Raw genomic sequence first — 12,449 nt, forward strand, 5'->3', positions numbered from 1 at the left:
ACGTCTTTTCACCTTCAATCCTGGATGCATACATACATGCACGTGTGTGTGTGGGAGAGAGAGTTCACTATAGGACAAACAAGGACATTCTCATGTACTATGCTGCTTTCTTCTGGTAATGGACTCCTGACATTCATTGTTATTGTGTGCAGTACAGTAAACAGAACACCGCCATGTTTGCTGGGTTAAACACAATGCCAATTTTGAGAGAAGGCTTTCTGATTTGTTTACACTGACTTGTTGTGTGGGCTGGTTTAGAAGGTGTAAATTTTGCATATACTGTAGGTTATATATTATATATATATGCTTTAATATTATTTTATATACACTTTCGTTTAGTTTTTCTATGTTGTGTCTTATATTGAACGCAGAGCCTGTAATGCTCATATCTACACTGTAAAACAGATCAAATGTGACCAGCCACAGCACTTGTTTGCTTACTTCCTCCCTGTAGCCTATGCGTTGCTGCTGTAGCTATCTCATTACTTTGAGGGGACATCTATGGAACTGAAGCCAACGCCACTGAGGGTGTCTCTACTGAGATCAGATGTCAGATGTTGTGATGATGACGTTTCAGAATGTTTTTTTTTTTAAGTACAGTCTGTACTGCTTTATCAGGATGAAGCAGGGAGTGCATACGGGTGAGAGAGATTGCATAAAAGGTTTATGTAAAAAAAAAGATATCGTCATGAAGATCATATTTCAAAATACAAGTTAAGCCTGTCTGAAATGTGAACAGCCAACAAAAAGTAAAAACACATGCTTATGTTTTGAATCCCCACACTAATGTAAATTATGTAACGTGAAGATTGCGCATTAGACATACAAAATGAGCTGGCTGGGAGGGGGTATGAGCACAAACCATTGCTATTAGGTTATGCAAAGAGATTACAAAATGAAGAACAGTTTTCAATTACGCTGTTTTTCCTTTTATTACATCCAAAAAAGCCACTGCTCTCTTGTGTGTTTGTTTATTTTTGTGGAAGTTTTTCTTAAAAAAATAAAAAATAAAAAATAAATTGGGGGCTTTTTATGCCTTTATTGTGACAGGACAATTACAGAGGGCCAGGAATTGAACGGAGAGAGAGAGGGACGGGGAAGGTTCGGCAAATGACCGAGGCCGGAATCGCACCCAGGTCGCCGGCATAGTAGCCCAGTGCCCTACCGTTAGGCCACAGCAGGGCTTTATGGTTGTTTTTCTTATTTAAACATTTTATTCATGGCACAGCTGTGACTTAATGGTTAGGGAGGTGGTCTTACGGTTAGAGGGTTCAAATCCCACCCTCACCTTACCCTACACCTATAGCCATGGCTGAAGTGCCCTTGAGCAAGGCACCTAACCTCGCTCCAAGGACTGTAACCAATAGTCAAATAAAGTAAAATAACTGGAAGTCTCTTTGGATGAAAGTCTCAGCTAAGTATTATGTAATTCCTAAGAAAACATGAGGAGAACCATGTTACAGAAGAATATTGTCAACGTATTGCAGAGTGCAGTTAACATTAACATCATTAACAGCATTGACATAACAAGTCCAGCTTAACTTCATAGTTTCAAATATCTTGCAATATTAGTTGAGTTCCCAAATTATACTTCTCCCTTTTTGCACAACACAGTGTCATGCACTAATAGAAGTCTCCGTCTGAAAGGATCCATATGCGAGTGCGGAAGATGGCTTTGTAATCAGTGTCCTAGCTTGACTGAGCTGTGGCAGTTTTATGGGGGTAGTGTGGTGATCCTCAATCGTCTCCTCTCGTCCTCTCGCGGCGTTCTCACCACCCCTGTCTCCTGACCCCTGACCCAGGAAGAGCTACGCCAGACTCTGAGGAAGGTCGTGACCCCGTGCTCTCTCAGGTCACAGTGTCCCTGCTGGCCCCTGAGTGAGCGCCTCTCACCTGTTTCAAGATGGCTAGAGCCCAGCCTGGCTAGGAGGGGTAGGGTAAGTGTTGGGTATGTACCCTTGCTATAAGGTAGGGCTGCACGATTATGGAAAAAACGTAATCACGATTATTTGGGTCAAAATCATTTTTTTTAAAAAATTATAACGAAATGAAATATAACCAAGAATGAATTATATACGGCATGAGAAAAATAAAATGAATTGTAAAAATTATGTAAAAGGTAATAGCATGGCACTTAGATGAACAGAGTTTTGTCCAGAAACACCAGCCTGTCCGTATGATCTGGCATCAAGGAGGCTCTCAAAGGTAGCTCACTATTGCCATGATTTCATCACGATTAAAATCACGAATTCGATATCACGACTATATCACGATTTTCGATTATTTTCGATTAATTGTGCAGCCCTACTATAAGGAGTAGGGTAAGTAGCCTATTGGGTATGTACCCTTGCTGTATGGTGTAGTGTAAGTGTTGGGTATGTACCCTTGCTGTATGGAGCGGGGTAAGTGCTGGGTTTGTACTGTGCCCCTGTGATAGAACGGGTACTGTACCCCTGTGAAGACTAGGGTAAGTGTTGGGTATGTACTGTACCCTTGCTATAAGGAGTAGGGTAAGTGTTGGGTATGTACCCTTGCCATAAGGACTAGGGTAAGTGTTGGGTATGTACTGTACCCTTGCTATAAGGAGTAGGGTAAGTGTTGGGTATGTACCCTTGCCATAAGGAGTAAGGTAAGTGTTCGGTATGTACCCTTTCTATAAGGAGTAGGGTAAGTGTTGGGTATGTACCCTTGCCATAAGGAGTAAGGTAAGTGTTCGGTATGTACCCTTTCTATAAGGAGTAGGGTAAGAGTTGGGTATGCGTACCCTTGCAATAAAGAGTAGGGTAAGTGTTGGGTATGTACCCTTGCCATAAGGAGTAAGGTAAGTGTTTGGTATGTACCCTTGCTATAAGGTGTAGTGTGAGTGTTGGGCACTGTATGCATGGTGTAAGTACATAGCATAACAGCATATGTGACCATCTACAATAAAACAGGCCACAAGTAGGCCTAGACGAAACTGAGAAAATTGCAAATAAAGTTTTTTTTCTACATTTTTTTATTTACATTTTTGCTGAATCTGCTATCTGAGGTCTTGAATAAGCTACTCAATGCTTCAGAAAGCAGTATTGTTTTGTCTAAAAGCATACAATTTGAGGTAGCTTTTTGTCTTTTCAATGGACAAGATGAATTTTCAGAGTTAACAATATTCAAAGGGCAACAAATTCATCAGGCATCGCTGGATCATATGCCCAATATATGCTGAATATGCCTCTGGGCCAATTTAAGGCCTGTTTTCTAATTGCTTGTTTCTATGTTGAATCATTGCGGTCCATACTGCTAAATTTAGATAAAGTGAAGAGATATAACAAAGGATGTTATCATATTATTAAACTGTATGCTTGTGGACTAAAAAAAGAAACATTGTGGCAAAAACAAAGCGATATAAAATACCACACACACACACACACACACACACACACACACACACACACACACACACACACACACACACACACACACACACACACACACACACACACACACACACACACACACACACACACACACACACACACTGCATTATATTTGCCATGGTACTGTAGGTCTCAAAAAAACACAAGTGTTAATCCTCCTTATGTCTTGTATGGAATTGCCAATATAACTGTTTTTGACTTTGATCAGTCTGGGGGCACTCTTAAACAATCAACAACAAAATCCATAATGACCTCAACTGCCCCCCTATTAACCCATTAAAACACAGCAATATAAATTTGCTGTTACCAGAACAGCAATGACAAGTCATAGTGCATTACTTAAGGCCCTGTGTTAATGTCATAGTAGAGTAGTACCATGGTTGTTAATCTTTAAATTACTATTGCAGCGTACCAGTGGAGGTACGGCGTGCATTATGGGGTCAAAGCTGGGCCCCTCGAGACGACTCATCCTACCAGACCTCCATCTCCATCTTTGGCAGCAGGGCCGCTGACAGCTTTGGCTGAGCCCAAAACAAAGTCATCTGACAGGGCCCCTACACCCATACATACAATATAATGGCTAGTACATTTTGCTCCCCCCTTGTCCTTAAAGGAACACCTGCCAATTTCAATATGCTATTGTATAGCTCACGCTAACCTTGAATTGGCAGTGCCCGGTGATGCTGCAGTTTTTGGCTCAGCCCTTTCTGAGATGTGAGCAATTCTGGGGGCAGCCTTTGTTTACATTTTTTTTTTATTTAGCATAGGCCTACTCCAAATAGGCCTATTTCCCCAAAAGGTATTGCTGTTTGCTAGTTGTCTGCTGATTTTGCATAACCTTTTGGATGTTTTTTGGGAATAAATAAACATGTTTTTTTTTAAATGTAAACAAACGCTTGCCCCCATTACAATGAACAGGATCTTGGAAAAGGCTGAAGAAAAAAGAAAACCTCAGGTACTGACAAGTCCAGGGTAGTGTGAGCATTGCAACTGCATGTTGAAATTGGCTGAAGTTACCCTTTAAGCCCAGGACTAATGACCCCGTTTGCCCCCCGTTGGCTTCTCTCCATGGCAGCTCTGTGAACAACAGCTGTCCCTTTTCAGGTAACACGCTGTCTTGCTGCGCTCTGTGTGTGAGCATCGCACGTCAGCTTTTGCTTCATCTTCTTATCATCACGTCACGTCATGCCTCACCTCTCTCCTCTCCTCTCCCCCACCGTCTGGGAACTTCTCCCCCTGGACTGGTAGCTGCTAGTTGCCCTCCCCCTCCCTCGCCGATATGAATATCATGCATGATTACAAAGAAAAGAAAGAAAAAACGTGATAAGTGAGTTATTTTCACCCAAAATAAAGAAGACATTGACTCTGAAACACAAAGAAACCAATGTTTTTTGGATACTGTGGTGAATTTTGATAGTTGGTGCTCCCTCTTAACACCTTACACATGCCGGGTCATACCGTGTCAGCCAGGGGCGGATCATGACTCTGTGGGCCCCTGGGCCAGACAACAAGAGAGGCCCCCCCTCCATGGGTGTTGCTCGTTTACAAAAAAGATATGGCTGTAGGTCAGATCCGAAAGACTCTATATTTTTGGTTGTTTTGAGTTTTGTGCCGTGAGAAAATGTGAAAATACAGTTTGTTAAGAGTGGGATTTTAGCTCAAAATGAAAATGAAAGCGAAAGTGAATGGTAATGTTTGGGAGGTTTGGGCTTCAGGGCCCCTTTAACTCTTGGGCCCCTTAGGCTTGTGCAGTATTCCATCCTTGGTGTCAGCTTGATCTTCTTATCGTCATGCCTCACCTCTCTCCTCTCCCCCACCGTCTGGGAACTTCTTCTCCTGGATTGGTAGCTGCTAGCTGCCCTCCCCCTTCCTCGCCGATATGAATGTCATGCATGATTACAAAAAAAGACAGAAACGTGATAAATAACTGAGTAAAATAACAGTTATTTTCACGCAAAATAAAGTTGACTCTGAAAAACAAAGCAACCAATGCTTTTTGGATACTGTGGTGAATTGTGATAATTAGTATTCCCTCTTAACACCTTACATATGCTGGGTAATACCGTGTCAGCCAGGGGCGGGTCATGGGCCAGAGAACAACAAAGCCCCCCCTCCATGGGTGTTGCTCGTTTACAAAAATATTCATGGCAGATCTTAAATACTATATTTTTGTTTGTTTCGAGTTTTGTCCCCTGAGAAATTTTGACAATACAGTTTGTTAAAAGTGGGATTTTAACACAAAATGAGAACGAACGCGAAAGTGAATGGTAATATAGAGGTTTGGGCTTGAGGGCCCCTTTAACTCTTGGGCCCCACGGCATGGGCCCAGTTGGCCCGTTTAGTAATCTGTCCTTGGTGTCAGCGAGATCTCCTTATCATCATACCTCACCTCTCTCCTCTCCCACACCGTCTGGGAACATCTCCTCCTTCAGACTGGTAGCTAGCTGCCCTCTCTCCCTCCCTAGATATGGAGCAGACTATGGGGATGGTTTAGGCCCTAGGGTCATGGCTCAAGGATGATAAAGACACAGATACTACATGATAATAAAAGAGTTATTTTCACCAAAACAGAGAATACATTGAATCCTAAAAACAAAGCAACCTATTATTTTTAGATACTGTGGTGAATTGTGACAGCTGGTCTTATCCCTTAACAGCTTACACATATAGGAAATATGTAGTGTCAGCTTCATCTTAGTTAGTGTAGTAGGCCAACGTGCGAGTTAAGTCTTTTTCAATGAATATTACAGTGTTCCACTGGCTGGAACGGTGTGAATTATGAGGCTAACCAAACCATTTGATTGGCAAATATAGCCAACTCACAAGGACTTGCAGAAATGCCAGATGGATTATGACAAATAGCTATATGCCCATGACACGAGTACTTCTATGGAATTTACTTGATGTACTGTATATAAGGGCCGACTCCAACTGACCTAGCAGCAATGTCTCTGACTGGCAGTCAGGGCCGCTGACAGCTTTGGCCCGGCCCAGGACAGTCACCTCAAAGCTCCCCCTCACCCAATACATATAATACAATGAGGATCCAATAACGGGCCCCCCTCTCCCTGGGCCCCAGGACAACTGACCCCTCTTGCCTCTCCACCCCCTGTCGGCTTCCCTGGCCTGACCTGGTAGCGATGTCCCTGGCTGGTACTAGCTAATGGGCCAAGAAGCATGTGAGCGAAAGGCCCTCCAGTTGACCGGCAGCTGCAGGCAGGCATAAGGGGCTTTTCCCTCACCTTAATTGGCAGAGTAATCTAGGCTACCCTTGCAGAGAGCCGAGAGGCAATCTGGGCCTCTGGGTGACGGCTGGGCCTCTGGGTGACGGCCGGCCTAAGCTCTCGAGGGAACGTAAGAAGTGAGGAGAGGAGAAGCACGGAAAGGTGGGTCACTGGGTTTGGTTGTAACCAGGGCTCGAGTTGTAGGGGGATGGGAGGGGATGCCATCCCCCCCTACAATGAAAATGGTCTAAAATCATCCCCCTTAATGATAATGGTCAAAAATCATCCCCCTCTAAAATAGGCATCCCTTCTTCACATATTGTGTTAAAAAGTGTACTTTTAACAACTACATTTTCAAAACTTTCTTGGGGGAGAAACCCCCCCAACCCCCAATAATCACAATCCATCTCTGACCATCCTCCCTGCTTTGACTCTACAGCTTGACCACTGGTTGTAACCTACACAGGACCTCTGAGGGGTCTGATATACCGTAGGCTAAGACAGTGCTTCCCAACCTTTTTTGTCCTGCGTACACCCTTAGCAACTTTTTCACATGATGAGTACCCCCCCGCCCTCATTCAGGCTCTGTTCCTCTATCCCAAGTTGACTAAACTCCATATATTTGTTATGTTTACACTTTTCTACGTACATCTTGAGGTGTGCTCACATACTCCTAGTGGTACACGTACCCCTGGTTGGGAATCACTGGGCTAAGATGATGGAAACAGTTAGTACAACATGAGAGGGCGCATTTGCCAGCTGTGGGCCAGAATAATACTAAAGTCAAGCAGGCATGCATTAGAGGTGAGGATTAAGTTATCAGAATAGTTAGGTATTTCCTGACTCAAACTGTTATTATAACTAGAAGTCAATAATGGTCTAGCATAATAATGATAATAACAATAATAATAATGATGATGATAATAATAATAATAATAATAATAATAATACTAATAATAATAACAACAACAATAATCATAATAATAATAATAATAATACATCTGTTTTTTTGTATTTTTTTGCATCTGTTTTCTTTACTGCTATAGGCTAGCAGTTTTCATGGCACTCAAAGGCGCTTTACATTAACTACTCTCTCTCTCTCTCTCTCTCTCTCTCTCTCTCTCTCTCTCTCTCTCTCTCTCTCTCTCTCTCTCTCTCACACACACACACACACACACACACACACACACACACACACACACACACACACACACACACACACACACACACACACACACACACACACGATTGAAGCAAACGGGTTGGCAATGTGGATAATCCAAAACTGTTGTATGTCATGGGTGCATGCATGTTGCCATATCATTTGTGCTGACATAATTACTCAACCACAAGGGGGCGACATAACCTGCAGCTGAAGTAGATGTGAATTGATTTTGCGTCATTAATTTCAAGTGTATGCTTTGGGAGTGATTAATTCAGCCTTTTATTGAGTTTAAAACAATAAAATATAACTGTTTGTTCTGCAGAATGACGACGAGAGAAGTGCACCCCATAAATCTGAGTCAATGGAGACCCATAAGCTCTTTGTATCCTTTATGATCTATTCATTCTGAAAGAAAAGCTATCATCAGCATTTGATTAAAGTCAAAACGCGTTAAAAATGATCCTAATGTATCCAATACAAACGAATTTTAAGTGTTTTCCATATTGGGAAAAACATGTAGCCTGGTTCAGTGTTCAGACTTCATTGAATAATAGAGCTGGAATGCATAATATGTATTCAAATAGATTTGTGACAATATAGTGTATCAAAGTATCAAAATATCAAACAATTCTATTTCAGCTCATAGGCGAAAACGTTGCAGCCTATGGCTATCCCCGCCTCCCCACCTCGTCCATACAGATCTTCATCCATAGGGTCACCGGCACTGTCAATCATTTCTCAAGCTCTCCCTCGACTGACCTGCATTTTCTTCACTACTTTGCCATTGAGCTTTGGTAGCGAGTCCTCGTGCAACGTGAGTAATGTGCGATATGGCAGAATGTTAGCGGCATAACGGAGGTTTGTGGCAACATTTCAATCAGAATCCAGACGGGGAATTCGCCGCAACTAGTCTAGCTATTCGTTTGCCAAATAACCCGTGAGGGCTGAGAACATATCCAGAAAGTCACTTTTGAAGAAAAAAGTGCGCGGAGGAATAACAAAAAAGCAACACGTATCCGGTATTCCAACCCTACCAGAGCAAGGGTACCGAGACAGCGTAGCGTCGAGTACGAAGGTGTACTAGGAGAGTAACAGACGCAACTGGACGAAGAGAGAAGGGTCGAGATTTGTCAAATTCTACCAGACACGACAGTTACCTAAGGAATAATGAGGAACTTTTGGATGATACTGACCCTGTGCGTCGCGGCTCTGCTTTCATCTGAAAGGGTGAGTTATTCCCTCCAGTTAATATTTTCCCGAGTGAAGCCGATAGTGGAGGGCTGTAAAGCTACTTGAGGGAACTTCTACCTAACCGTGCACAGTTGTTTTTGCAAATGTGTTGGTCGCCGTAAACTTGTGTCCGCCGGAACACTTTACGCACAATGTATGTCCATTGTGTACATGTAATACAATGTATGTACATTGTATCACAGCCTTCTAAAGTTTATTGTCATTTTCTTTTCCTCTGTTGCTGTCACAAAGAAACAAAATCTTGTACCACAAGACGCAAGGCAATCGGTGTGTTAATCCTGGGTCGGTTTGCAAAAGGAATCATTTAGGGGAATAGAGAGGATTCTCATCAGTTTAGCCAAATAGCGCTTGTGACTTTCGGTACGACCTTGGGGTCTTGATATTCTGATTCTTTGTTTTAAGAGGGAATGTCTTTGTCACAAGATCATTTCACACTGTATGCAATACATAGAACCCTTAACTGGTCTGGGTGACGAGCAATGAGCCAGGAACCCAATTTCCCGCAAAGAACCCATTTGGCGACAATTAAATTGATATATTTACGCACAACAGTGAAGGGGGACTCACGCACCTGTGAGTTTTGTTTTGTAGAAATCCAGTCACACAGCTGAACTTGCAACAGCCAAGTACTCACTCCACTCACTAGTGTCGTTCTGGTTAGGCTTCTTCAAAGGTGTGCTGGGGGAAAGGATGGAAAAACTGATCAAATCTGTTTTTTTGTCAAATTGTTATTTATGGAATCACTGGGCTTTCTCAGGGTCCCGCACAAGTGTGCTGGGCCCTGGTGGTCCCGCTTTGCGATCAACAGTCATTAACCTATCTGCTTGAGGCCAATTAGGCCATTATGCCGAATGTGTTTGGCATCTCAATAGACCTTTTCCAGTGGGCGGATCAATAGCGATCTATTTGGTGCACAATAGCCAACTGCAACCCAACACCCGGGCAAACAATTTATCTCTTGCAATCTCGTGGAGTCTCTCCACCTCCGCCCTCTCTCTTTCTCTCTTTCTTTCTTCACATGGACCTGGGTGTTACAGGCTATCAGCTATGGGAACTGATGACACGCAGCAGCGGAGCTCACTTTCTTTTCTTTTCTTTTCTTTGAGCCGAGGCTCATTGTTCACTGTTGTGAATCGGCCTGACCTGTAGCCTGTAGTTCTTATTACACGCGAGGCCACTTTCACAACAACACAGGGTTAGGTAGGCCTATGGACTTGTAGCCTATAGATGTTTATGAAGAAACATCCTGCACCAGTCTCAGTTGAAGCAATGGAGGTTATAACACAATGTTATAACAAACGTGGTTATACACCATAACAATCAAATGCATTGTTGGTGAAGATTCTTGGTCATTTGCCCAGATTGTAAAATAGTTTAGGTGTAGACATTTGGACTGGCTATGAAAAGAAGTCCAGTAGTGTACAACTAAACTGATTTGACCTAAGATCTTGGATCCGGCAAGCTATAACCGTATTGGCTATAGCAACCCTTTTATTAAGAGGTTTGCATGTGTTGTCTTTCAACAACGGTTACCTCTTTAAATGAAAACACCTTGTCTTAAATGTGGTGTGTTTTTAGTCTCTCTAGACCTAAAAATAGCCTTTCAACCCCCAACTTCCTCCCCCCCAAAAATAAATAGGCAGTAGGCAGGCAACAACTCTACCATTTGCTTGTCGTTACTGTTGGGCAAGCGTCTGTGGGCAGGCACTCCAGGTTGGGGTATAGACAGACAGACAGACCAGGCAGGCAGTGAGACAGACAGACAGGCACGCCATGTTGGAGCAGTAGCAGGGAGACAGGCAGGCAGGCACTCCAGATTGGAGCAGTGGCAGAGAAACAGGCAAGCAGGCACTCCAGGTTGGAGCAGTGGCAGAGAAACAGGCAAGCAGGCAAGCAGGCACTCCAGGTTGGGGTAGAGACAGAGAGACCAGGCAGGCAATGAGACAGGCAGACAGGCAATCCAGGTTGGAGCAGTGGCAGGGAGACAGGCAGGCAGGCACTCCAGGTTGGGGCAGTGGCAGGGAGACAGGCAGACAGGCAATCCAGGTTGGAGCAGTGGCAGGGAGACAGGCAGGCAGGCACTCCAGGTTGGGGCAGTGGCAGGGAGACAGGCAGACCGGCAGGCACTCCAGGTTGGGGCAGTGGCAGACAGGCAGAGAGACAGGCTGGCAGGGAGACAGGAAGGCAGGCAAGGAGACAGTGGTAGCAGTAGTAGCTTTATTGTCCCCCGTGGGGGAAATGTCTTCTAGTGAAAGGAGCATAAGACAGGCAGACAGACACAGACCAGGCTGGTAGACAGGGAGACAGGCAGGGAAGGAGGCAAACAGACAGACAGACCAGGCTGGCAGGGAGACAGGCAGGCAAACCAGGCAGGCAGACAGGGGGGTTAAATGTGCTCCAGTGAAGCGCTTAGCCCTCAACGCTACCTGCTGTGTTAACCCCTAAACTACCCCTGCCCAGTGCCCACCTCTAACAGCTGCCCAATATAGAGCCACCAAAAAAGCAGAGCTGGTGGTTGCAGTGATTGCACAGTGCGTGTGTGTGTGTGTGTGTGTGTGTGTATGTGCGTCTTGCGGACGGGTGTGTGTGTGTGTGTGTGTGTGTGTGTGTATTCCGGATGGGTGTGTGTGTATGTGTAGTGTCTCTGTGAGTGTGTGTGTGTGTGTGTGAGCGGGTGTCTTCGCGCATATAGCGTGATCTGTGCATCACGGCGGTGGTGTTGGTGGTGGTGTTGTTGGTTTCACGGGAGCCCGGCGCCGCGCTCTGCATTGATCTCCAATGACGGCCGTGTGGTGACAGGCCCGATCAAGTGCTGCTTGGCAGGTTGCCTGTGGTGGAGATGCATGTGTTGTGTGGTGGTGCTTGTGCTTCTGGCTTCAACATGGATCAGGCCTGCAGAATGACAGAGAGAGAGAGAGAGAGAGAGAGAGAGAGAGAGAGAGAGAGAGAGAGAGAGAGAGAGAGAGAGAGAGAAAGAGAGAGAGCGAGAGAGAGAGAAAGAGAGAGAGAGAGAGCGCTCCAGAATGGCCCAGCTGTGGCCCACTTCTGTTGCCAAGAGTGTACGCGTGTGTGTGTGTGTGTGTGTGTGTGTGTGTGTGTGTGTGTGTGTGTGTGTGTGTGAGAGAGAGAGAGAGAGAGAGAGAGAGAGAGAGAGAGAGAGAGAGAGAGAGAGAGAGAGAGAGAGAGAGAGAGAGAGAGAGAGAGAGAGAGAGAGAGAGAGAGAGAGAGAGAGAGAGATGCTGTAAGCAACGGGCAAGTCTGGCTTATGCATTTTGTCTGTTTTTGTCTGTGTTGTGTGTGTATGTGTTTACGCATGTGTGTGCGTTTATGCATGTGTGTGTGTGTGTGTGTGTGCGTTTGTGTGTGTGTGTGTGTGTGTGTGTAATGCTCAGGTTT

General features: G+C 44.6%; 1 protein-coding gene across 1 annotated transcript in view; it reads left to right on the forward strand.

Annotated features, from left to right (window-relative positions):
- Positions 1-8,568: 8,568 nt before the first annotated feature.
- sdc2 (syndecan 2) overlaps positions 8,569-12,449 on the forward strand; it is a 72,357-nt gene continuing 68,476 nt past the window's right edge. The window contains exon 1 of the mRNA XM_063185705.1: positions 8,569-9,029. Within this exon, the coding sequence (XP_063041775.1) occupies positions 8,970-9,029 (60 nt within the window). The 5' untranslated portion in view covers positions 8,569-8,969. The remainder of the gene's footprint in view (positions 9,030-12,449) is intronic.

Source organism: Engraulis encrasicolus, chromosome 20, assembly GCF_034702125.1.
Source record: "Engraulis encrasicolus isolate BLACKSEA-1 chromosome 20, IST_EnEncr_1.0, whole genome shotgun sequence".
Taxonomy (NCBI): domain Eukaryota; kingdom Metazoa; phylum Chordata; class Actinopteri; order Clupeiformes; family Engraulidae; genus Engraulis; species Engraulis encrasicolus.